The sequence below is a fragment of the Aspergillus caelatus genome (genome assembly GCF_009193585.1).
Source record: "Aspergillus caelatus strain CBS 763.97 unplaced genomic scaffold BDV27scaffold_1, whole genome shotgun sequence".
Lineage (NCBI taxonomy): Eukaryota > Fungi > Ascomycota > Eurotiomycetes > Eurotiales > Aspergillaceae > Aspergillus > Aspergillus caelatus.
In genome coordinates this window covers 232274-258399 of record NW_022475264.1, presented here as the reverse complement: position 1 = coordinate 258399, position 26126 = coordinate 232274, and the positions used below count along the sequence as shown (strand labels likewise).

Genomic DNA, 26126 nt, shown 5'->3' with positions numbered 1-26126 from the left:
GCTATATACACAGTGTGATCTGGTGGGTTAGCCCTGCCGATTCGATACCTCCAGCACTTATCTAGAATCCACGGGGTTGTCCAGGGCTGTTCATCCACCCTTCCTCTGACATGGGCAAGACCATATAAATTGTTGTAATTGAACTATGGCCATCTCTCCTCTATATAATATCTATACTCTATTCCTGAATTGCTCAGCCCTCGGCCCAGTTTCTCAGCTTGTGATTGGTTAAAGGTGCGTCCTCTCGTCGCGGGGGGTTGCGTGCAGGGTGGGTTAACCTAACCTTAACCCAACTATTGGATTATCTTAATTTCTTGATAGATAGTATAGTAAGGTAGCTATAGAAAGGCTACAATTGACGTAGAAGGATAGTATACTAGGATTAAGAAAAGATAATTTCCTAATTTAGCGGACTTTTTTCTATACATATATGTCCCTGATCACATACTCTGCACAGGCGGGTGCCTGTCCCAGACTGATTCGTAAACCCAGAGACAGTTACAATTCCTTTAAAATTCATAGACTGACCTAGTATTGAATCAACTAACCCGCAAAATATATTAATGGGTGGACTTTTCCATACTATGCCCCTTTTACATATCCACATTTCAAGCGTTCAGTTACCCGCTATTACTAATTGTTATTAATTCGCAGATTTTGCTATATTATACTCAATCTTGTGGTAAAAGGTTGATATCATGTTAGTCATGCCAATGTCCAGGAACATTGCACACAAGCTGTTCTGGAACACATCGCTCCCTCCCGGGAATTGCGCCATCGTAGTGGAGCTTCCAGGCTATTTTCTTAGTTAGCAGATGACCTCCTATTGATGGTCAAAATTGACTTACTCATAGGGAACGCATAGAGACTCGTTTCATCTGCCCGCATATAGGTGTAGAAGCCATGTCCTCGGTCAATCTTCTTCAACTCACCTTGTGGTCCTGGAGCACGGCGAAGATTTTTCAACCGGCCAACCACACGTAACATGGCCGTTAGCGCGACTTTACTTGCATCGCCACCCAAACATGTGTGAGGACCGACACCGTAATGAATATATGATTCCATGGGACGGTTGAGATCCACTTTATCGGGATTTGGGAAGACGTTAGGGTCACGGTTGGCGTCGACCTGTATTGGCAGTTAGCCGTAGTTGATCGACCAGCTCAAGCGGACTATAACGAGCACTTACAAAGCTAACGAATACGGTATCTCCGGGTTTGATCTGGACCATTTTATTCTTATCGTCGAGTGTTAGGCTAGTGTGAGACTTTCGGTAGGAGCCGAAGATGCCGTTCAGGCGGATTGCTTCCATGACGTAGCGCAGGAGCATCTCATCGGACGCGGGCGTGTCTTCTTTGGCAAGGCGTTGGATGTTAGGAAGATGCTCTTTCCCATCATCGGAGAGGTAGTAGTCGATGATTTGCGTAAACACTTGGGCTTGGTTTGGTACCATCGCAACGGCCGTGGGCAGAATTTGAGACCAGGTGACCTCAGAGGCATCCAACCCGTGGTCGAGCAGCCTTCGTATCATATGGATTCCGTAGTCGGAAAGCGCGTTTTTATTGGTGCGGATACCATCGATCAAGGTGGAAAGGAAACCGGCTGAGCTCACAGCTTTGACATTCGCTTCGACGAGTGGCCCAAGTTGCTCCGCTACCTCGCGAGCCTTGTGGCGCAGTTTGAATGATTTGGAGGGATCGACGTCGAAAAAGATGGCGGTAAAAATGACAGCCATAATCTCATACATTTGATGTTCGGTGATAACTCCGAGCGGATGTTCCTTGGTCTTCAGAGGAAGTGAAAAGATGTTGGAAGCAAAGTGAACGTGGGCGAGATTACCAACACTGCAGTGAAAAAGGCAGTTTTAGAAATGCAGGTCTGAACTAAGCTTTAGGGATGAGTGAGACTTACTCGCGACTGATGTCAATCTGGTTGACGTTGCCCACCCGGCATGATTTCTCTGACAACAGCTGCTCGGTGATTTCCAGGTAGAACTCTTTGACGGCCTCATGCCATTGTGACCGATACAACGACTCCTTCATAATCCGCCGTTGATTTGCGTGGAACGGCGAGTCACCGGATAGCATAAAATCATAGCCACCCTTGCCAAAGACGTACCCAGTTGCTTCGTCCCAAACCACGCGGAAATTCGATGAATCCTCAAGGATGCGCCGGACGTTCGGGTAGTCAAAGATCATTGTACGAGAGGGTGTGTATGACGGACGGTCCCAGGAGAATTCTTCTTCTCTTCCAAGCATTCTCATGATATCGCGATTCGCATGTGGAGTTGTCATAGGATAGTGGGCGAATATGGAGTTTTGTTTGAAATACTGTGGGAAGGCCTTCAATGCTAATTTATAAAACACACATCCCTGATTGATTTCCAAGTCATACATCGACTCCTCGTATCCCCAGTTAGTGAGGTTCCTTGAGTTATATTCCTTCTTTTCGGGTGTCAGCATGTCTTTCGTGTGCCATACGGTAAGGAAACAAACTAACCGTGTAGAATCGATCACCCCGAACCAACGCCACCGCGTCGGACAACACTGCACGGGAGACGGTGTATCCAGGTGCAATGCCAACCCCTGGTATCATCGGTTCTTTAGCTTCCTCGGCCACGATTCCCGGATACAGCTCCACATAATCTGGATGCTCATAGAGATGTCGCAACTGATCTGCTACCTCCGGATCGGAATTGATCTCCTCAAAGCTTTGGTAGGGCTTCAGATCAAAGAACTTCCGGAACTCGTTCAATGACCCAACATTCCACCTACGTGCCTGCTCCATGCCTAGGATTTCTACCGATCGCAAAACCTTAGGAACATTGCGGGCCCCGAAGGATCCCGCCACTTCGTCAATGGCCATAGTTAAGATGTCCACTAACTCCTCATCTTTGAATTTGCCACAGGATTGCCGCTTAAGTCCAGCGAACTCGCGCTTCGATGGATCCTTAGGAATATTGGCACCAAACTTCCTCATGCCCCCCATCAAGTCTTGCACGGTGGCTTCGTTACCGGGCTTGCCGACAATCGCTTGGTATGTCTGTTCCGTCCAGGCCTCGTCCTTCCGACTGATTGTCGAATGCCATCGATAGGCTAGGTTGAATTCTACTGAACACTGGTTCCCCAATGCTGTAGGAACAGTATCGTGTTCCATGTGCGCGCGTGGATCCAGGGTCCAGGTAGTGTTATCACGGTTCAGGTTCACGATGGTGCGTAGATAGTCGTACAGAGTGATGTTGATGTACAGACCGCAGGTGATAAGACGACCCGTCTGGAAAAGGTCATTGTCGTACTTTGCCCAGGCGGCCCTTGCTTCAACTGGATCGAGGATACCGTCTGAGGGTTTCGTAAACCGGCCATTCTCATTAATAGCAGCCAGCTGCTCGACTACATAGTTGTGGAACCTGTTCAACATGACCAGAATAACGCCACAGGCCGCAGGTAGCGCATGCAGACGTGGTTCAGAAAAGCAATCTGGCTTGATCCTACCACCTTCGAACTCGCGCATCATATTTTGCTCTTCTTGGTTATCGCCATAGAGGATAGAAAGATCCAAGTATGATGATGTCTTGTTGAAGTTCTCGTCTGGATGTCCCGTTTGGAAAATGTCTGGATCTAGTTAATCCTGTGCGTGATGCTAGAGTGATCAGTTGAACGCTTACCATGGATAATTAATGAAGCCCAAGTAAAGAAAACGCTCGAGACATTGTTAGGGTGGGGCTTGAATGTTTCTCGCGCGAATAAACTGTCGAAGATCAAGCCGGGATCTGGCAAACTGGCCGGTCTGACCTTCAAAGGCTCGATGGTCCGAGCATATTCCGTGTTCGCTGCGCCTAACAAGGGCAGGGTAGGGTTATTGTAGGACCCATCGGCTGAGCGGTAAGCATATTTGTCGCCTACATATCTGATACCTGTCAGGTTCGACTGCCACTTGAGGCTAGGTATGCTTCAATGAATGCTTACGAAAGAGGAGGATGAGGCAGTGAGTCCCATAGTTCTCCCAGAAACATGTTTGTTAGTTTGACACGGGTTCTAGATTCAGAGGGCAATTTTGCGACAAGCTGAAGATATACATATTAGCATTTTGCATTGTTCTGTGAATTCTGCGTCGGTCCTACCTGTATGATGCGTTCCATCAGCATCGTCTTGTCGTCTACCGCCTGGCCACTGCCCTTGACAAGCCCGCCGGCTTTGTTTTCAATCAAGTCCTTCAAAGTATTGGCATCCTTAATCCCTAAGGCACGCAGATCTCTCCACAGACTTCCGCCATTCTCAGGTTCAATGTAAGTTCCGTCCCCGGTCTCTGTGGGTAACGGGCGACGGGCGGCTTGGACCACTTTGGTCAATTTACTAAAGTTTTCAGCCATTCCACCATGATCGCTGCTCATGGATTGCACCGATCCCTTCCTAGGGTGCTCCAGAGCTGATTGCTTTTGAGTAAGAGGCTCATGAGCTCGTTGGGAGGACTCCGCAGCCCCAAACATGCTATTGGAAGCCTCGGCGGAGCTTGGTATCCCCTTCATCGTGGCTCAGGTATTTCCAACAGGGAGTATTGAGGTTATGGCAATGTGATTCATCTAGTCCAATCCCATTAAAGCTAGGATTGAAGGCGGGACGTTGGATGCGTTTGAAACACTTAAGTATGAGTTCTGGGCCTCCTAGCTCCCGGGATGTTAAGTTTACTAGCTGTTTGGACTATCATGCAAAATACGTCGTTGACATGCTTACTGGACAACTTATCGACGTATAGATGGTCCACAATATCCGCCGCTCAGCCACTCTTATGAATTCATTGAACCTTGAAACTCCGATTAGCTTTCAAGCCCTACTGTGGAAGCATCCGGTGTGGGTCCATAACATCCCGAGCCACGGCAATTAAGCTCTATTGCTGACATCAATGACTTTGACAGACACGCGAACAACATCTTTCTTAGGCATTTATTTCGTTGGTAAGTTTTCAATCCATCCGCATCCGGCTAACAATGTATCTGAATTACATCGGGCTTCCCAATGCAGATCTCAGACTCGGGGCATCACGAACGCCACTCAGACCCTACTCAGTATCTCACCTCTTGTCGAGCTATCAGCGCGAGACTACTTACCGGAAGGCGCTGGAAGTGAATGTAGTTTATTAGTCGGGTTCTCTTTCCGCGTCGTCTTGTACTCAAATGTCAGGCATTGTTCGTAATCACATATGTAAGTTGTTGCAACAGTCATCACCCAAAAGGGTTCTGGGACAAGAGGTTACATGCGGATTTATTTATTCAGAATGTCTTTGACGCTCGCGGACCGCATGAAGTCATACCACCGAAAAACTCGGGGAGCCCGGAAGTTAATAGCAGTATATTCTGCCTTAAGTTAGAAATATGACGCTTCGACACGCTATGTTCGTACTTGGATTAGGACAAAGCATTTGATTTTGGTTTTATTCGTTAATAGGTGTCATTTCATTGTTTTTCCACACAGTAAAGAAAAGTATTGCTTCTCAGTCCTGGCGTGCTGGGTCCGCGGCAGGACGGTTGAGAAGCAATTCATCGATCTCTGCGAGGATCTCCGGGGTCAACTTCGGTAACAGCTTTAAGCTTTCCACATTATCAACAATCTGCTCGGGTCTGGAAGCACCCGTAATCACTGCGGATACGTTCTCGTTCTTTAGACACCACGCGAGGGCGAGCTGAGATAACTTAAATCCGAGCTTATCGGCCAAGTCCTGGTTTACTTCATTAGTTTTGACCGTACCACAACGAAACGATCACTCAGCTTAAAAAGCCAAGGACCATGGCCAACAGAAAGTAGCAAAAGGATATAAAAAGATCCTGACACTTACCTTTAGCTTCACAATCTTTTCAATAGTTCCTGCCCATTCCTTATTCTCCCAGTCATTCCTCACTTGGTTCGCAAATCTATCCTGGCTCTCCGCGAATCGCGAACCAGGTGGAGGCTGGGTGGTCGCATCGTTATACTTGCCACTCAGGAGTCCCATTTTGAGAGGAGAGAAAGTGGTCAAACCGATTCCGCACCGAGTATATAACCGTTGGAATTCGCCCTCAACCTTCTTCCGGTCTAACATGTTATAAAGGGGCTGCTCGACGATGGGTCCCACCAAGCCCAAGGACTTGGCGATGCCGCAAGCTTCGGTAATTTCATCTGCAGACCATTCCGATGTTCCCCAGTAGAAGGCCCAGCCCTGGTCAATTACGAAGTTGAATGCACGTACTGTCTCCTCCATCGGTGTTAGACGATCAGGGCGATGAGCGTAAATTATGTCCACATAGTCGAGTTTCAGTCGTCGGAGCGATGCGCGTGTACCTTCGATGATGTGTTTACGAGATAGGCCGTGGTTATTGATGAGAATTTCACCGTTCGCCATTCCCCAGTTTAGCTAAGAAGACACTATCGTTAGCGATGATTATTAGATCGTCAGGAATCTGCTTGTCTACCTTTGTGCTGATCACCAGGTCACTGCGCTGCCAGCCAGCCCTCTGAATTGCGTCCCCCATAACAATTTCGGATTGGCCATTAGCATAGCTGTTATGTGTTAGTGGACGTACTCCGTTTGCCGGACCTGGAAAAAAGAAATGTGTACCTTTCTGCTGTGTCGAAAAAATTGACACCGCAATCATAAGCCTGCTTCATGCACTTGAATGTAATATCTGGCCGAGATTAGCACCCCTTCATTGCTATTCACCTTGATTGTGTTTACCATCATCAACGTGCCCGCCGAATCTTTACGGCCAAATAGGTTAGTGATGTTTTATTTTCTGTATGCCACGCAGCAGACAAAACTCACGTTAACCAGCCTCCCAGACCTATTGCAGACACATGAAGACCCGAGTTGCCCACCCGGCGGTAAATCATGTCTTTATTCTTGTTCGGCCAAGCCATTGTGAGTAGTGGATACGCGGAAAATGCGATGTGGGAGGTGTCCTTCTCAGGTTGTTACGGCACTTCCCTCTGAAGAGCGGCTACGCTGCAATTTATTGCGCTGACAGTAAACACGCCATGCCACCCCTTAGTAGTAGACATTATTAGAGCTTTTATTTAGACCGCCACGTCATCCACTCAGCGACGAGTACTTGGATCACATCTTCCAGTTGCGAAAAATAATTTTGCCCTCCAAGGGCTGATAACGACGAATGGTAAGCGATAAGACACTGCCGTGCGGGGGCTCGGGTAAACAGCGAGATGGAGAACGGAGAAATGTTCGGAGGGGCAATCTGCTGCAGAAACAAAACGATCTTTTTCTATTTAGTACTGGCGTCTCTGTAATGGTCCAATGGCGACTATCTCAAGCTCGTATAATGCGTTAGAGCGACAACGTTACCCAATTGGGAACTGCGACTTTGGACCGGCGCGATTTTAGCCCTAAAGTCAAAAGGTGGAGCGATGGCGTGCGGAGTGGAGGCCGTCGCGCAACTGCTCCCTCTGTCCTCATGGTCTAGCTCTTGGAATAGGTTTCTGACTCTGAATTTCCCCGCATCAACGGTCACTCACTGTCGCACGTTGAAACTGATCTGACCTGTTTCCTGCGCTTGTAGGAGGATCGTTCTTATCGCCCATAGCTAGGATTCGCTCAAGGCGGTAAAGTCGTACTATCGGCTCGGAGTTACGTTAATCTTATCGGCTGGAACTAGCCCTGGAAACTTCGTGATGCATACGATAGATTTATTGCAAGGTTGATCGTCAACATGTCCTCTGCCAAACCAAGTGTCACCAAGCGCGCCTGTGATGGTTGTAAGATTCGAAAGATCCGCTGTGGCGGCGGGCAGCCTTGCAGGTCCTGCACCAAGGCCAAAATAAAATGTACTTATGTCCGAGTTCAGCAATGTCGAGGACCGAGGCGATTGCGCTCCACGACACAATTCCTCATCGAGCAAGCGCAGGTTGGGGGCGACAACAATGACTGCGAGGATGCGCACCGCTCAACTGAAGCTATGCTGGAAAGGCTCAATCCGAATACTACGCCTGCGCGACAGACCTCACGCATGGAAAGGTCGGTGGCACATGTTTTTGCGCGATGGACATAACACGGTCATCTGCTCTAACACACTGTAGTTCGCGAATTCCTCTCGATACCTTGACGTCTCCGCTCTCCATTTACCACGTGCGCATGTACCCCGTTTGGCCAATTGTCAACGTCGAAGAAATGGTGTCCGCACTTCAACGAGATACTGTTAACAGTGACAACGAGACTTATGCGTTGTCGACTGCAGTAGCAGCAGCGACAATAGCTCAACTACGGTTGGAGCAAGGCCCCGGCGCGGGGGAAACGATCACAGCCGAAATGTTGGCAGCGGAATGCTTGCGCGCTCGGAACCTATGTGATTATCGCTCGCAGGTCAACTTGAACAGTATCCAGACGTCCTTTTTTCTGCATGTGTACTATGAAAACCAAAAGCCCGGAGGGAGTGAATCTCTTCTGCATTTAAGAGAGGCCATCTCCATTGCTCAGATAATGGGTCTCCATCGAGAGTCGTCTTACAATTCTCTATCGTTTGAGGAGCAACAATTACGTCGGCGTGTCCTTTGGCTGCTCTTTGTCACAGAACGGTGAGTCACTTGAGCAATGGTTTATGTCGTTTCGCAGCAACTGATCTATCCAGGGGAGTTTGCATCCTCCATAGGTACCCAGTCACATTGAAAACGAATATCTCAGCCCCGGTGATTGACGAAAATGACGAATCGCATGTCCTCCCCGCCTTCCTCAAGCTCCTCAACCTCTTCCAGATCTTCGAGAAATCAGGGATGTTTGATATTATTCAGGATGAAAATACCGACATGCAGCCAGGTGCAAATAATGTGGGGCGCGTCGATTGGCCCTTCCTGGAGAGCCTTCAGCGAAATCTGCAGGACGGATCGATGTTATTTGAGCATATCTCGGATGTACAGAAGGCAGATCTGTGCGTCACTCGGCACTGGATGCGAATGATCCTATGGAAACTGTCTGCAAAACACTATCCGGGGCCTTCCCCGTCCGCCGACCAATCCATGTCTCGTTGCTTCCCACTCAACGTCGCCCAGGAGCTAGTAAACATCGTCTCGCAACTACCTCGGTCGGCAGTTGAGGCGCATGGTTTGGGTATGGAGCTCAAGATTTATGAGGTTGCTAACTCCCTTGCGGATGCCATTAAAGACCTCGCTGTGCTGCCACTCTCTCCCGAATGGGATGGCGAGAGTCGTCCAAATTATATCTTATCTCGTCTTCACTCCATATTATCGACCTTTCGCGGCGGAGGGAACAAGAAATTGATTGATCTTCTCTACCAGAAAATGGCAGAGGTGCAGGTCGTGATCGGACCCGCGTTAACAACACCTCTTCGAAATGCTGGTAGCAGAAAGCGTTGGACACCCCCCACGGAGTGCGAAACTCAGGTTCACGGCCAACAAGCGAAGAGAATTACCGAGTTGGCTAATCAAGATCCTAATTTATCCACCTGTTTAGACCCACTTGCTTATCTGTCCGACGCGAACGACTTGACCTACGTGTCGGTCTGTGATATGTCCTTTGGGAGTTCAGACGATGGTGATCCGAACCAAGCCCCACAATACTCAGGTGCAAATGATCTCTTTCAACCGACGTATGACGAGGCAGCATCCAATTTTCTGTTTGACACAAGTAGTGTAGCCCTTGAAACGGAAGAAATGACACCTCTATCACCCTTATGGTCGTCGCTAGTGCCGATGAACGCAATCACTGAGGACATAGCATCCCAGATCTTACGAGCCTCAACCCAGGATCTCTTATTTCCTGGTGCTGAATTCACGAATTTTGCTACGAACACTGATTTTGTTGGTCTCTACTGAAACTGACCTTTCGAAAACATTTAACACTAAATTCAAAACCTGACGAGTACATGCAACAAAGCTTAATACTTAAAGCGAAAGTCCAGCCGCTTGTTCCCTTCGCCTTCTCGAGCAGCCTGGTCGGACTGGTACGCCACTTTCTCCTCGGGCGTCATATCATTCCACTTCTTCTCTTTCTGTCGATTGAGGTAACGGAGGTACTCCCTCTGCGCCACGAACACTACCATTGAGAAGGCACAAATCGCAATAAGCACCTTGTTGCCAGTGAAGTAGTACGGCTTGTCGTTGTCGCGATAGATCTCTGTTTTCCTCTCAGTCAGCCGGACTATTCTGAACCTCCATCTTCGGTAGGGTCGGTACTTACGAGACGCGATGACGGATCCAACCTGGACAATCACGTTATAAGTTGCAGCCGTAATGGCTCGCTTCTTCACATCGAATGTGTTCTCAGAAATCCAAGCCGACACAATCGGGTGAAAGTACGGATATCCGGATATCAACGTGGTGATGGTGAAACGGCCCCACTCGCGGCCACCGTCCGGTAGAGCGAGCATTGCGGCCAGTAATGGCAAGGACCAGAACTCGCCAAACAGACAGTGGAATGATCGCTCGCCGAAATATTCACTACTGCTCGAGAGAGCCAGCATAAGGATAATCTGGAGCACTGCCGATGGAATGGAGAGCATGTTGGAGTCGAAGGTCGAAAACCCGATCCGTTTCAGGGTTAGTGATAGATATGCTTGGACTGGATTCTGCGGGATATAGGCGACAAGGCCGATGAGGTACAGACCCCACATGGACTTGTCGCTCCAGGCACGGAGTACGTCATTGAGGGTAGCGCGTTCGTGGATGTTGGTGAGACCTTTCGAGGGGTCGTCACGTAGCAGGCGCTTCAAGCGTATGAGTTAGCTAAGGATACGGAGATAAGGGATAGCTTTCTGTGAAGGAACGTACATTGATCATAATCACCTCCTGGCGCTCAGTGTACCATGGTTTGGGGACGAGAACACTCTTCGTGTTGGTTGGGGAGCCGGGAAGGTAAAGGAAGCTCTATGTGCAATCAGATCAGCTTCTGTCTTCGCTTATACTCATCCACATCCTGACCCATCGCAGGGAAGGCTGATACATACCACTAGTCCAATAACAAAAGTCAAGAGACCCTCAATCAGAAAAAGCCAAAACCAGCCTGTCTTTCCGTGAACTCCACGCATCTCCAATATTCCTGCGGCAAGCAAGGACGAGATAATGCGAGCAACCTGTCGCATGTCAGCTATGCCATCGCCGGTTAGACGGTAATCTAGGACCACTTGTGACTTACGTTCAATGTCGACCAGAAGAAAGCGAGCCGCACACTCAACTCCCTCGTTTTGTAGAAATAGGTTGCAAACAGAATGGTACCAGGGATGAAACCACCCTCAAAAGCCCCGATCAAGGCACGGGTGATATAAAAGCTGGCCCGACCGGTCATCCATGCCTGGGTCCAGGAAACAAGGGACCACAGCATCATCATGATCGGCAGAACGCGTCTGAATCCATATCGCTTGATGAGAAGCTGTGCGGGGAATTCGGTTGCTAGGAAGCACACGAGTTGGATTGTCGTTCCCTAAATATCATTGTTAGTAAACTTTCATAGCATTAGAAGTGTACATAGTTCGCATACATTGTTGTAATCATTCGACGAGAGGTTCAGGTCATCGAGTAGATTGTCCGTGAGTGCGTTGGATAAATTTCCGCGGTCAAGTTGCAGACCAAAGAACTTCGCGCTGTCAGCGCTGATCTCAGTCGAAATCAATCATAGCGAAGTGGATAGTAATTACCATGACACAAACCCATGTTAGAAGCAACAAATCGGTTTTCCACACAACCGCTCTCTCCTCCTTCTCCGTCCAAGATGCCGTAGGGTCAAAGCGATGATAACCCTCGAAAGACTCGTGGGGCGCTGTAACGGCGGAGAGATTTTCCTGTCCGACAGCAATAGATGCCTTTGAGCAGTCATCGTCGAGAGGCGTTGTCGTCTGGTCTTTGGGACCTTTGTCGGCCCGTTCGATATCGGCCATTTTGAGCACTCGCCTTCCTCCTGTGTAGTTCTACCCTTGTGGATTAAATTATAAAGACGAAATTGGCCAGCAGGGTACACCAAGCCCTTGAGAGAAGAAGAACACCACCTCCATCCCGGGAGGGGGCAGCAATGGACAATATTATATAGAAAACGGCCTCCCACACCCAAACAATACAATTGTACCGTATCGCACCATTTTAGTTTTAACCTGAGCGTAAGTAAACACACATCACCGGCACGGCAGTTGTAGCACACGTCTACACGTTCATTCCCTCAGTATGGCCAATAGAGGGTCTGGCGGGGACTTTGCATCACTGTGTCTTCCGAGCACATCATCGGCTAGCTTGTGTTTTGGCTTTTGGCACCTTACTGGGTTTGTTTAGCTTGCCGAGCTGTTTTAATCTGTATATTTTATTCTATTTTATTTTATTTTATTTTATTTTATTTTCCCTGCTTTCTAATTTTCACTGTATTGTCTCTCGTGTATTCAACCCAGTTCGATCTACAATAGAGGATATAACGCTTCTTGGTTCAAAGGTTAAATCGCTAACAGCCTTGGAATGTTGTTTTTGCGGGGTTAACAGGATAGTCTGCGGTTGTTCCCCGGATTTTTCCTGAATTTCTTTATTCCAAGAAGGAATATTGGCCAATACTTGTTCGGTCTAGTCGAGTCTAGTGGACGAGAAAGAGAGGCATCTTTTGCTTGGCAAAGAGTTGCCTTCCGAAATTTTCGCCGACGCCCCACAAACCCCTGTTCTGGATTTCGTGGTGGCGAAATTCGATCACGGTACTCGTCAAGGTAGTTCTTTTTGCCAGTATGGAACGAATCTGTGGTCACCGTTAGTAGAAGGGCCGTGGGTTATTGTTTGATTTTCATGACGGAGCACGCAAAGATAACATATATTGTGTTTGGCGGTTGTGGGTGTTGGCATGGATAATATATATTATCTCGGGAGGCTAGTAGGATATTGATGTTTACCAGCAGCTCGGTACAGGCCGGTGGAATATGATTCTGCGAGCAATTATGTGCTTTTTATTATTCCGGCCTGGATGTATGGCAGTGATATTCAAATTCAATTCGTGGAATATATAATTCAGATGGTAATACATTGATATCAACGGGTTCATCGAAACTGAATCACTAAATACGCAACAACCCGATAGACAACCACACATACTGCAAGGGCCATTATATTCAAACCAGGGTCCTTGTCGAAATTATAAAAGTTTAACACATCCTTCCCATTGTGGATAGTGCATTGCTTGCTTGGCTGTTCTCCTGCACTGCAGGTAAATTCCAGGCCGTTCATCGCGTATGGGACAATATTAGCCATGGAATATTTGGAGGGGAGAATATAGGCCACGATTTGAAAAACCCGTGGTAAGGATGTACTTAGAAGGTCGGCAAATAACCAATTAATATATAATACTATAGGGGCCAAAGTGGCACTGATACCTAGTAACTAGTTAATATTTTCAATACTATCGGAGACAGGGTAGTACGGATACCTGGTTTCGAATCAGCATTAGCGCGATGTAGATATTACTAGTAAGTGAACGGGGGGAGAGCAAACCGGCAAGAATAATGGTTAGGAGCTGCTGGAGGAGGCCGATTCTCGTTTGAACAGAGCTGCTGTCGCCCGTGAGAGGAGATGTGAACATAACAAAGATAGCTGCCATCCCAGGACCTTGAACTAAGCGTGAGAGCAGAAGAAATGGACGCCTAATTAAACCAAGGGCTGAGCGGCGTAATGCTAAAGGAAACAATGTCCGAAATGAGTTAATGTTCTTTTCATGGGCTCTTTGCTCTAACAAAGTCATTGGCAGTGGGGATGTGTCTTGTACAGTTGATTGAGTGACAGCATGTTTATCGATCAGCTGCTGCACTCTCGCGCGACTCGACATTTCTTGATGGTCTCGATAATCTACCGTGACTAAATCAATGATAAAGTCACACGGGTTCATTGAATCTGAACATTCAAAACCATGGCTGCGAAAGTAGTGTAATATAACTTCCCCAGGCCCAGCGTAGACGGGGGAACCGTCAGATGCAAGGAGAAGAATGTTGGAAAAGAAAGGGAAAATATCTGAGCGTGGCTGATGTATACTGCAGATGATAGTCCGACCTTCCTCCGACAGGGCCTTTAGCTTCTTTAAGATACACCCGGCTGTGTATGCGTCTAGACCTGATGTCGGTTCATCCAGTATTAAAATTCTCGGGTCAGTCAGAAGCTGAATACCTATTGATACCCGCCTCTTCTCGCCGCCACTGATACCCTTTTGCTTTTCATCTCCGACTATAGTGTCTGCACAGGACATCAAGCCCATTGTACGAATAATAGAGTCAACCTTAGAATATCTTTGCTCTTTTGTTATCCATTTAGGTAATCTCAGCCCTGCAGCAAAAAGTAGGGTTTCTCGGACTGTCAGAAAAGGTTGTAAATAGTCCGACTGGGACACGTACGAGCATATAGATCGGATCTTGGAAGGCGGTAGAGTATGGCTATTGTAGAGCACTTGACCTTGTCTTCGATATCTCTGTGGTAGGCGCGCTGTGAGAGCGTGTAATAGAGTGGTCTTCCCGCTCCCAGAAGGCCCCATAATGATACTAAGTTCGCCGTGTTTGAATGTGGTGTTGATCGGTTTAAGTATTGAGCGTTCATAATAGGGACTCAGAAAGGCTTTCATATTTTGCCTAGTGAGACTTAGAGCATACTTGGTTAATTGGATATCCACACCTGGCGTATGTGGTGTTGAGGTTAGAGGCAGAAGCTCTGTATTTTCAATGACAACGTGGCTACGGCTTGACTGGGGATCTGGAGTCATGATAGCTCCCATTCGAGGCTGCTGAAGTAGCAAGGCAGCCACCATAGTGTAGAAAACAAGAAAGCCCAAAGAGGCCACAATAGGTTGCCAGATCCACTCGCGAGGAAATCCTAGGTTTGCCATGATGTCTTTCCCATACAACTCTGTACACTCACCTGTCGAAGCATTGGCGACAGTTGGGCAACTGTATAGATGCCCGCGTGATGTCCGCTTCGGACCAACGAACTCAATCGCACATGCTGCGCTGTAAAGATAAAAGTTATGGGCTATCCATTTTGACCAACGGAGCCAGATCGAAATCTGGTTTACCTGCACTAAATAACCACCAGACAGGCTCTGCAGCGTGTAAAGCAAATTTCCGATAAGGCCAGCTATGGCGAAATCACGGGACATTGCAATCGCAAGGACAGCGACGGCAAGAGAGACATATGTGGCCAGAATCATTATCAGCAAGAAAAGGAAAGGCTCGGCAACAGAGCGCCAGAGTCCAACAAGGAAATAAAAGACTATCGATGATACGGCAGGCCCTGGGATATCCTCGAGGACAAGTCGCGCAAGCCTGCGGCTTATCAAGAAGGCTGCAACGCTGACAACTCCCTCCTCTTGCTCACGATCGAAAGTTTGTATCTCATATGACAGGCGAAATATTTCATAGATTAACAGTGGGTAACCGTAGATGTTCAGTACTGCGAAAAGAGCCCCCTGCCGAGACCAAATACCTTGCGCGCTGCTGTCAACCTGATAGAAAGCCGCGCCAGTCACTATTCCCAGCACAATTGTGATTGACAAGCTACCGAACAGGCTCATAGGGCCCCGTAATGTTGTCAGTATAGTGCGCCGAGTAAGCACAGTCAGCTGTCGAGAAAGCGGCACGACTGGATTGCGGGATATAGGTGAACCATATCGCACAAATGAGTCATCTCTTGTGTAAGCTCCGCAGCTATCAGCTACGGTGCACTGCGTCGCTTTCCACTGCTCCTTCAGGTTGTTGATCCTTGCCACTGATACCATCGGTGAGGCTTCTGCTTCCGCTTCTACGGATACGAGGTCAATCAAGAGCTCAGCTGGACTTTCTGATGCGGGTATGGCGTGACCACATCGCTCAAAATAACCGCGAACTGAAGAGGTTGGGCCATTGTACAGGACATGGCCCTGAGAGAGTAGCAGGATATGGTCGAACAGCTCCCATATTTCCGGGCGCGGGGTGTGAATCGCCACGACGACAGTTCGGCCTTCTCCTGCCAGTTCTTTCAGCAACTGAACGATGTGGTGAGCATTGGCTGCATCCAAGCCGGTCGTAGGCTCGTCGCAGAATAAACAAGAGGGATTCGCTAAGATCTGAACACCGAGGCTCGTTCTTCTCTTCTCGCCACCACTGCACCCAGCCCCAGTCCCTTCCCCGACCCGTGTATCCGCACATTTCGTTAGTCCAAGACCATGGATGAGTTGAGTCACTACATTGGAGCGATATGCTGCATCAGCAGAAGGCATGCGAAGATCGGCGGCGATTTGCAGAGTTTCTCGCACTGTCAGAGATGGTACAAGAAAGTCACTCTGCCTGAGATAGGCCGATCGAACCGACTGTACATCACGAGCACACGTGAAGAAAATATCGCCCGTTGTGGTAATTCCTCGAAGAGACAGTTGGTTGCAGAGGATATTAAGAAAGGTTGTCTTGCCACTTCCGCTTGGCCCTAGTATACCGACAAGCGAGCCGCTTGGGAATGTAGCCGAGACGTCATGTAAGATTTGATTCTGCATCCCAGTATATGTGCCTGCCAGCTTCCGTCTGAGAGACTGTATAGGGGCTGGCCATCCACTAGTAGCCCTGTTTAGGTGGACAGAAAGGCTAGAGACGTGGATATCGACAGGGTCAACCGCGGGTAATGCCGCTCCATGAACGGATGCTTGTGCACCACTCCTTCCATCGGGTTCTACCATGGTGTAAGGTTAAGAAGCGAGGCCATATAAGTGAATTGCTCACCAGGCCCAACAGAAAAAAAGAACAGTAGCGATCAGCTCAGACGCTGGTCGATAGCTGGATAACCATAGAAACACCATGAACTGGAACGTTTGACTCGGTGTCGAAAGTCTTAGCTCGGTTGCAATGTGAAACAAGAAGTGAAAATGTATTCTTGGCGTAAAGATAGATAGATATTCTGCCGATCAAATTTGCTTACCCACTAGAAGTACTCAATAGTTATTTTTCCGTTCCTGCTAAGCTTGCGTTGTTATCGTACAGGTCAAATTGTGACCCAGCTACCTGGTCGCTGAGCATTCCATAATTAAGTCCTTGCCCAGTTGCATATTCCCCTACCCAGCTTAAAGCAAGGGGGGAGAAAGTAGCGACAAAGAAAAATGGGGCCGGATAAGAAATACCGTGATTTCCCGGTACTCAGCTGGGATGGAGAATATGCTGATCATATCAACGCAATCGTCACGCGAATGCCCTCCTACTTTAAGCGCTTCCCACAGCAAAAGCTTCCATATCCGTTCTGTAGGTTAATATCCAGATCACATGCATATGTCTATGTATAAAGGCCTGAAAAGGTATATTATTACCGACCTTGATCTGTCTGATGCTTGATCAATGGCCACTCTGCCAGCTCAGGCCGTCTATGCTGGACCTGTCCCCATGAAGAGCATCATGTACATTTATCTTTATTACGGCTGCCTTCTTTACCATCTCTTTTCGTGTGTGGGAGTTGCTATCATACTCAGCCTGAGTCCCAAGTCTTCATCTCTAAGGATAGTTGCGTCATTCATTCTTATATTCTTCTTGGCTATCCGCTTGATGGTGCCTAAAGGTCTTTGTTCACCGAGTGTTAGTGTAGCATTGATTCACTCAATATCAGTGGTGCATGTCATTCACTGTGTGAACTTGCTATTGATAACAAAAGTTCATGGAAACGATCTGGCAATACCCAAACATGGAAAACGTCTCCCGCATATCCTTGTCGCATTGCCTCTCGTCCTGAGCGTCCGTGGAGTCGGTACATCCTGGAAGGCCAAAAACACCTGCCAATATCCCCTGGTGCCGGTATCCTGGCCCGTAAAGTCCATCCGAATCACGTTTTCAATGCGACAAACAGCGATATGCGCCTGGCAATACCTCCTGCTAGACATCCTACACGCGATGTCATGGAGTGCAGGTCTGGATACGCAGGAAGTAGTTTATAGTTCCGCCACAGTCATCCTTCCGCTCACTAGTCAGAGTACTTCCCCACTGTTGCAGATGGCTCTAGACTCGATATACATGGGGATCCTCTTCAAAGTATACATGGACATCTGGTATAGATGCGCCTCGGTCATATTTGTCAATTTAGGGATCACATCACCTGATGACTGGCCGGCCCTCTTTGGGAGCCTGTGGGATATGCACTGCCTTCGTGATTTTTGGGGGTAAGTTTATCACCCTTTCCGGCGGATCCACTAGGCATTCACAGATGCTCAACTATTTGCGCGCAGGAAATACTGGCATCAATGGCTCCGTTGGCCACTGACCTCAGTGAGCAAGTTCATTAGTATTAAGGTGCTGAGGCTTGCATCATCTTCCTTACTAGAGCGCTATACGCGGCTAGTGATGATATTTTCCATGTCAGGAGGGTTGCATCTGGTTGCTAACCGGTGTATGGGACTATCACGGAGCCAGACAAGTCCAATGTTTTATTTTCTAATAAATGCCGCCGGAATAATGATCGAGGATTATGCGAAGGCATTATGGAGTCGAAAGGTAACAATAGAAGGACGTGGTGTTCCAAAAATATTACGAACGTGGTGTAAATTTTGGGGATTCATCTGGGCAACATCTTGGTTGTCTGTAACAGCCTGGTGGTTTATATACCCAATCCTGAGATTCAGAATGCACGATGCTTGGCTTGTTCCTTACAGTGTCGTGAACACGATTGGGCTCCAATCGACTTTGGCAAGTTTTGCTGCCTCGACTCTAGCAGTCAAGTTGTTGTTCAACGCCAGCTTGTAAAGGAGCCCAGGCAAGCTTTTAAATTAAGCAGCGGTCCCGGCAACCTTATTGGCAATGAATGGCAAGCGAGGATATGTCAGTAGATTTACCACCATAGATTGCTTGTTCAATTCAGTTCGCCCGCGTTCCATTTTTCTCCTTTCGCGAAGGTCTTGGCACATCTGCAGGGGAATTAGGGTTCAGGATTCTGCAAGGGGTTTGGTTACTATACCAGCGGCTCAGGCACGCACCAGTCAAATTCCAAAACCTGTAGTTGACATTGCTAGTGCAAGCTCTTCACTTCTCGGTGACGCCGAGATTGATGAGACCCAGTTAGAAGTGGGTGTGGACCCATTCTATATCGCCCAACTGCATGAAAATAGCCACTCGTACATGATTGTTGCTACTATGATTGGCAACATGAAGGGGTCTGCTACGTATCTGACGCACCCCATGCTGCCATGGAATGCTGGTTACAGCTTGTCCAGGCCCTCTCTACCGCTTGTTCTGAAGGCGCATCGACATCTGACAGCCTCAATCAGAATCCTATAAATCTTAAAATAATACTCCACATGCACTATATTCATGCTACGATCAACTAAACAAAGAACACCTAGCTGCTACAACGATGATTAGAAACAGGGTTAAAGCCCCAACAACCGGCCAAAGCCATCTCCTGCTCAACGGGAGCAAAGAGGTGGAGACTTCAAACGCTCTCTGGGGACGGAGAAAAAATGTTTCTAACCTCGCTGGCTTTCTCAGCATGGGCGCTGTGGTGGCTTCGCCGCTGTTCGCCCTATTTCTGTACATATGCCTTGAACACTTTGATGGTGCCATGTCGAACGCAACAATCGAGCTACTTTCGTCGCCTGTCGATTTCTTTCTACAGTACCTGCCAGGTCCGACTAGCCAGGCGACAATACTATATGTCAGCTGGGTCGCTATGCAAGCCGCGCTATACTCGGTACTTCCTGGGCAAATTGTGCATGGACCGCCAACACCCGCAGGACATACTCACCCATACAGGATGAATGGGCTATTATCATGGTTCGTCACTATTGGTACAGTAGCAGTATTGGCAGCGATTAAAGGGATTGAAGCTGTTGCTGGCGTGGCTCAAAATTGGGGCGGAATTCTCGTCGCGGCGAATATCTACGGTCTTGCCTTCTCCGTGATATCATGGTTGAAAGGCCATCTCCACCCAAGCTTTGAGAAAGACCAGAGGTTCAGTGGTATGGCACAGTCTTTGAGGCTTTGTAGGTTATTTAACTTATGCAAGCGGGCTCACTAGAATCAGGATCAATATATCACGATTTCTTGTCCGGCATTGAGTTGAATCCGCGGATAGGTGGAACGTGGGACTTCAAGCTATTCCAAATTGGCCGACTGGGGATGAATTCATGGGTAATAATGTAAGTCAACATTAGCTCGTCTCTTAAGGTGTTGGTCAAGCTGTATTAATGCTTCCTAGTGATCTCTGCTTTATGGCTGAGCAGTATAGTCGGTTCGGTGCGGTGTCCAATTCAATGGTGGCGGTGACTCTCCTTCATGCCCTATACACGGTCGACTTCTTCGTCAACGAAGCCTGGTAACCTTACCCTTTCCTTGAACCAACCAACCCCCATTTCACTTACCCCTCGGCCTTTAGGTATCTGGCTACTATCGATATTGCCCACGATCACTTTGGGTTTTATCTTTGCTGGGGCTCGGCCGTATGGCTTCCTATGGTCTATACCACTCAAGCGCAATATCTTTCCGCTTACCCAGTCCAACTTTCCCCCACTGCATTTTACTCCATTTTGGGCATTGGGCTCTTTGGCTATATTCTCTTCCGACTATCAAATAATCAAAAAGACTTGTTGCGGAAGACACGTGGAGATTGCAAAATATTCGGCAAGAAACCAGACGTGATCAGAGCCAAGTACACGACTGGAGCCGGAGCAGTGCATGATTCTCTCTTACTGTGTTCAGGTACGTTCGGACACTGTCTGCAGTCACTCGAGAGATATTTTAGATACTAAGGTCTTGCTAGGCTGCTGGGGTGTTGTTCGCCATCCCAACTACGTTGGTGATATCATCTTCTCCTTCTGCGTATGCGCTTGTTGTGAATGGACGCACTTACTACCCTATACATACTTTATCTGGATGACTGGATTGCTAGTTCATCGATGCTATCGGGATGAGCGACGGTGTTCGATTAAATACGGGAAGTACTGGGAGCAGTATCAGGGAATAGTACGATGGAGAATGATACCTGGTGTCTTCTAATTAGGTTTTATTGATGGTCGAGTTGCAAGACTTTTCAGGCTATCGAGCCATAATATAAAGACGTTCTGTCCACCTACATCAGTTTAGAGAGTGCTTCATTGGAAGTGACGAAGCATATTTGGTCGTTTAGCTTTGAGGAAGAGCGTACCCAAGAGCGGTAGTTGAACAAGATTCGTCAGGGGCAGCGTTCCATATTTTCCATTTTGAGGCTATAGGGTTAGACAGAAAGTATGGACGCTATCTATATTGTAATACATTGTTTAATGTTATTCCACATAATAACAACAGCATTCCATCTCGGAAAAGACTTAGATGATCCAAATAGAGGTGGAGAACGACATAGTTCGGATTGGAAAATATAGCTTTCGAGATGGCATGTACTCATGCCAGAATCCCATTGAAAGCTTAATTGCTTCCAGCAAAGATTACAGCCATATCTGGGCAGGAAACGATCTACCACAAGCCAGCTGGCTGATTGGAGCTCAGCCCTCCTGTGTACTCAGATTACGAAATTCCTGGTCAATATCCTGTTCATCTAAGCTTTTCAATAGGACAATTGAAACTCAGATGATTGCGAATGCATACCTTCATATTTAGACTTAGATTACTGAATAAAGCCTAAATATGTCATATGCAGGTGAAGATCTATGCGGGACTCAGGAAATCTTCGATTCTCTCTGTGCGTGACGTTGTCGTGATCCCTTAGCTCATCAATAGGCTTCCTCGTGTAGGGTGATGGGAATGCCATATCAAAGGGTTTAGGGCCGGGCCGCTTTGGCACCACTTGGAGAGTTTTGGGTAGCCACCTTAATGTTCTTCGCCGGGATACCAGAAGATGCATCTTATGATGAGAACAGAGGAAGAGACAAAGGCAAGAGAGATGTACTTCTCTAAACAACTGTATGCTTATATTGACCCCTTATCTCGCCAACGATATTTTCACAAGATTGTCCGGTGTTTATCTTTATTAGGATTTACTGTAGTTCAGAGAGGGCGAGACTTCAGGACAAGTCTATGTTAAGGCTGAGATGCGTCCCTGCCCATCTCTACCCTCAGCTGCGACGGGTTCAAATGACATGAGAATCATTCAGGTCTCGATAGCTACCACTAGTTCGTGGAATCAGCCAAGTACCCACCAGGTGGGACCGGTTAGTTTCTCGCCTACCCTGCAGATACAATAGCCCAATCAAGGATACGATACACCCAGAAATAAATATATATACAACATATGCACCGCCAACAGCTTTCTGTCATTTATGTACAACCATCACCACTCAACTCTGTATATTCATCATGATGCGCTTTCTTCCCGTTAATTTGACGACAATCCTCGTGGAGCTCCCAGGTCTCGAGGAGACCCTGGCGCTTCTTACCTCACTGCAGTCACAGCCAGTTGATGGCATTAAGGAGATGATCCCTGCTGCCCGCACGCTGCTCGTTCACTTCGATCCAGAAAGTGTAAGCGCAGAGGGGTTAGCAACCGAATTTCGCAAACGAGACCTCTCAGTCATCAGCCTCCGATCGGACTGTCAAATAGAAATCCCCGTCCGCTATGACGGCGTGGATCTGGATAACATCGCAAAGCTCACAGGATTCAGCGTGGAAGAGGTTATTCGTCGCCATAAGGAGAGTCAGTTCACTGTGGCATTCTGCGGATTTGCGCCGGGCTTCAGCTACCTCAATGGCGGCGATCCTGCCCTGTTCGTCCCGCGCCACCAGACTCCAAGGACCCGCATTCCAGCTGGCTCGGTAGCTCTGGCGGGGCCTTTTAGCGGCATCTATCCACAAAGCACTCCAGGCGGGTGGCAGATTATTGGTTCGACATCGGTCAAAATGTGGGACACAAATAGGAGTCCAAGCGCGCTTCTGCAACCAGGTTATCGGGTCAAATTTGTTGAGGTGGATGATCTCGAAGCCGCTGAAGCTGATAGTACTCTTTCAGTTGAGGACGCGACAGCTGGTTCTGGTCCAAATGATACGGAGGAAGAAAAGCTTGCCCTGAGTGAGACGGTGGGCAACACCATTCCACATTTCAAGGTTTTGACGGCGCCAATGCCGGCACTTTTCCAAGATCTCGGCCGGCCCGGTCAAGCGAATCAAGGTGTTTCTGCCTCGGGTGTGCTAGATCGATCGGCATTTCGAGCTGCGAACCGTACAGTGGGAAATCCAGCTGGCACTGGATGCCTTGAACTTACGCTGGGCGGCTTTTCATTTGAAAGCACCAGTCAGGCGGTGATCGGCTGCACAGGGGCGCCCTGCCCTATTACAATTGAGGATACGAAAGGCCAGACTACACAGATAACGGACACTCATCGGCCAATTGCGCTGGAGCCAGGGGATGTCGTGACATTCGGACATCCACGAACAGGGATGCGAATCTACGTGGCAGTTCGGGGTGGCTTTGAGATCAATCCGATCTTGGGTAGCGTCAGCACCGACACTTTGGCTGCAGTGGGGCCCAGTCCAGTCGTGGCGGGCTCGAGGCTGATCTTGAAGAACGCGCAGCAGGGCCTGGCAAGCGTTTCAATCCACGAAGCCCCAGTGTTCACTCTACCTGCTCCAAGTGATGTGGTGATTCTGGATGTAGTGCTTGGCCCTCGCACCGACTGGTTTACAAAGGAAGGCCTGGAAACCTTCACTCAACAGTGCTGGAAAGTGACGGCAGAGTCAAGCCGGGCTGGGGTTCGTTTATCGGGAAATGTTTCCATCGAGCGCAAAGACGACAAAGCAGAACTACCAAGCGAGGGCACAGTCACCGGCGCTATTCAGGTGCCCCACAATGGTCAACCTGTACTATTTCTTGCCGATCATCCACTAACCGGTGGATACCCAGTCATTGGTGCTGTGGCTGATTACCATCTGGATCTCACTGGCCAGCTTCCTGTCAATACAATGGTCCAGTTTCGCGCTATCGCCCCCTGGTCCGAAATTCAGCCGCAACACAATCAGCTCCATGCAGCATAGACAAACCTTTTTTCCTTTCTTAGCAGTGATTTGCATGGTCGGTGACGATTATGTCTGCTATGTGTCATGGATATACGCAGTAGATATGAATACAAAAAAAAAAGTTTGAAATGAAACGGAGGTCACGGAAACTGAAAGAGTATATAATTTAGAAAGCCTAACTCGCCTGTTTGGGTCGTTATTCTTTGCCCCTTCGGACCCTACACATTCTGTTATTCTGTCAGAATACCATCATGAGAAAAGGATTAAAGAAAGTACTGATTGCGAATCGAGGAGAAATTGCCGTCCGCATTATCCGTGCCTGTCATGATTACGGCGTGATATCAGTTGCGGTGTACTCAGACCTGGATGTGGACTCTCCGTTTGTGCGACTAGCCGATGAGGCCTATGGGCTGAAGGGCTTTCAAACAGCCGATACCTATCTTAATATCGCCAAGCTTATCGATGTGGCGAAACACTCTGGGGCAGATGCCATTCACCCCGGATACGGGTTTTTATCTGAGCGGGCGGAATTCGCCCAGGCGGTCCTGGACGCAGGGCTGACGTGGATTGGGCCTGACCCAAATGTGATCGAGGCGCTTGGTGACAAGGTCGAGGCGCGACGTATTGCGTTACGCGTCGGTGCACCGCTTGTAGCGGGCAGCGATGGACCCGTCTCGACAGCAAAAGAAGTGGTGGCCTTTGCGCGACAACATGGCCTACCGATTGCGATCAAGGCTGCCCATGGAGGCGGTGGTCGTGGTCTGAAGGTCGCTTGGACAATAGATGAGGTAACAGAGTGCTATGAATCCGCGGTAAGGGAGGCGACGGCGGCATTTGGGCGGGGAGAATGCTTCATAGAACGTTTTCTCCACCGACCGCGACATATCGAGGCTCAGGTTCTAGCTGACAAGCATGGGAACGTGGTGGTGGTCGGGACGCGCGATTGCTCCGTACAAAGACGTCACCAAAAGCTGATCGAAGAAGCGCCGGCTCCATTTCTTACTATGGAGCAGCAAGAGAACATCCAGAATGCCGCTCAGTCAATCTGTTCCGCGGCCGGTTATTCGGGTGCAGGAACGGTGGAGTTTCTCCTGGGGGTCGACGGCAGTATTTCCTTCCTAGAAGTCAATACCAGACTTCAAGTTGAGCACCCCGTGACGGAGGAGACCACGGGGCTTGATTTAGTCGTAGAGCAATTCCGTATTGCCGAGGGACTTCCGCTGAACCTCTCATCTCCCATTCCTCCCCGAGGTCATTCCATCGAATTCCGTATCAATGCAGAAGACCCCGGTCGAGGGTTCCTACCAACCCCTGGACAGATCACGACGTTTCAACCACCTTCCGGACCCGGTATCCGTCTCGACAGTGGTGTTATGCAAGGCTCGACGATTCCGGCTGTTTACGACTCCCTGATGGCGAAGTTGATTGTGTCTGGTGGAACCCGTGAGCAGGCACTGCGTCGCGCTCAGCGTGCGCTGAAAGAGTTCCAAATAAACGGGGTAGCGACCGTTCTGCCGTTTCACCTTGAGACGCTTAACTCGGACGATTTCCTGGGTACCAATGGCTTTAATGTGCACACGCGCTGGGTAGAGACCGACTTCGCCGCGACACTGGCCCCCGCCCCACGGCCGGACCCCGTACCCGAACTGGATCTCATTCGGACTCATCTTGAAATCGATGGCAAGCTGGTCTCTGTGGGTCTGCCCAGCATGCTCTTCAGCGGAATTGGCTCAGTAGCAGCCAGCTCACCAACGAATGCCAAGGAGGAAAAGCCAAAGAAAGATACCGGAGACATTTTGGCACCAGTGTCTGGAACGCTTCGAGCCTTCAAGGTTACTGACGGTGCTTCTGTGTGTAAGGGTGATTTATTGGCTGTGATGGAGGCTATGAAAATGGAGACCCAGGTCACTGCACCGAGGGATGGGGTCGTCCGTCTTCTCACCAAAGAGGGTGAATATGTGCAGGCAGGGGGTGTAATACTTACGTTTGAGCAAGAAGAACTCATGCTCAAAAATTGAGAAAAACATGGATACCAAGACTGCATTACGAGAGTTAATGACAAACAGAGAACATATAGATTACGGGTATGTTAGGCCTCTGGATTTCGATTATTGAAAGTTACATTATTCTAATTATGGTGTCTCATGACACTAATTAAATTGACTACTTGAATTGGGCACCGTTGGAAAAAAAAATTCTAGTTTTGAATATTTGCTTATTCGCGACGGCCCCTACTAGAGGAGTAACTGATAATTGTTGC

At 48.5% G+C, this 26126-nt stretch overlaps 8 protein-coding genes across 8 annotated transcripts; 4 read left to right on the top strand and 4 right to left on the bottom strand.

The window, feature by feature from the left end:
* Window positions 1–643: 643 nt before the first annotated feature.
* Window positions 644–4630, bottom strand: BDV27DRAFT_165011 (peroxidase/cytochrome P450 family protein). Its single transcript, XM_032073809.1, has 8 exons — window positions 4121–4630; window positions 3966–4063; window positions 3665–3906; window positions 2500–3611; window positions 1912–2444; window positions 1190–1844; window positions 849–1128; window positions 644–796 (listed from the first exon to the last, which is right to left on the bottom strand). The coding sequence occupies exons 1-8, from the start codon at window positions 4523–4525 to the stop codon at window positions 702–704; spliced, it is 3420 nt and encodes a 1139-aa protein (XP_031933939.1). The 5' UTR covers window positions 4526–4630; the 3' UTR covers window positions 644–701.
* Window positions 4631–5462: 832 nt separating this feature from the next.
* BDV27DRAFT_165007 (putative voltage-gated K+ channel beta subunit (KCNAB)) lies at window positions 5463–6923 on the bottom strand. The gene is made up of 6 exons (XM_032073808.1): window positions 6793–6923; window positions 6706–6728; window positions 6589–6655; window positions 6443–6530; window positions 5830–6384; window positions 5463–5712 (listed from the first exon to the last, which is right to left on the bottom strand). Exons 1-6 carry the CDS (start codon window positions 6885–6887, stop codon window positions 5488–5490), a joined length of 1053 nt encoding a protein of 350 aa, XP_031933938.1. The 5' UTR covers window positions 6888–6923; the 3' UTR covers window positions 5463–5487.
* A 767-nt stretch (window positions 6924–7690) lies between these two features.
* Window positions 7691–10012, top strand: BDV27DRAFT_165003 (Zn(II)2Cys6 transcription factor; the record flags this gene model as incomplete). Its single annotated transcript, XM_032073807.1, has 3 exons — window positions 7691–7995; window positions 8058–8552; window positions 8627–10012. 3 exons carry the CDS (start codon window positions 7691–7693, stop codon window positions 9804–9806), a joined length of 1980 nt encoding a protein of 659 aa, XP_031933937.1. The 3' UTR covers window positions 9807–10012.
* Window positions 9869–11863, bottom strand: BDV27DRAFT_151709 (putative MFS transporter; the record flags this gene model as incomplete). The annotated part of the gene is made up of 7 exons (XM_032071403.1): window positions 9869–10107; window positions 10171–10696; window positions 10761–10856; window positions 10937–11062; window positions 11125–11409; window positions 11467–11562; window positions 11624–11863. 7 exons carry the CDS (start codon window positions 11861–11863, stop codon window positions 9869–9871), a joined length of 1608 nt encoding a protein of 535 aa, XP_031933936.1.
* Window positions 11864–14245: 2382 nt separating this feature from the next.
* Window positions 14246–16632, bottom strand: BDV27DRAFT_151708 (uncharacterized protein; the record flags this gene model as incomplete). Its single annotated transcript, XM_032071402.1, has 2 exons — window positions 14246–14261; window positions 14330–16632. 2 exons carry the CDS (start codon window positions 16630–16632, stop codon window positions 14246–14248), a joined length of 2319 nt encoding a protein of 772 aa, XP_031933935.1.
* Window positions 16633–19280: 2648 nt separating this feature from the next.
* On the top strand, window positions 19281–20920 carry BDV27DRAFT_140091 (ergosterol biosynthesis ERG4/ERG24; the record flags this gene model as incomplete). Its single annotated transcript, XM_032069588.1, has 5 exons — window positions 19281–19884; window positions 19950–20064; window positions 20124–20240; window positions 20301–20623; window positions 20685–20920. The coding sequence occupies 5 exons, from the start codon at window positions 19281–19283 to the stop codon at window positions 20918–20920; spliced, it is 1395 nt and encodes a 464-aa protein (XP_031933934.1).
* A 1293-nt stretch (window positions 20921–22213) lies between these two features.
* Window positions 22214–23884, top strand: BDV27DRAFT_165002 (allophanate hydrolase subunit 2-domain-containing protein; the record flags this gene model as incomplete). The annotated part of the gene is made up of 1 exon (XM_032073806.1): window positions 22214–23884. The coding sequence occupies one exon, from the start codon at window positions 22214–22216 to the stop codon at window positions 23882–23884; it is 1671 nt and encodes a 556-aa protein (XP_031933933.1).
* A 233-nt stretch (window positions 23885–24117) lies between these two features.
* On the top strand, window positions 24118–25884 carry BDV27DRAFT_151705 (acetyl/propionyl/methylcrotonyl-CoA carboxylase subunit alpha; the record flags this gene model as incomplete). The annotated part of the gene is made up of 1 exon (XM_032071401.1): window positions 24118–25884. The coding sequence occupies one exon, from the start codon at window positions 24118–24120 to the stop codon at window positions 25882–25884; it is 1767 nt and encodes a 588-aa protein (XP_031933932.1).
* Between the last annotated feature and the right edge of the window lie 242 nt (window positions 25885–26126).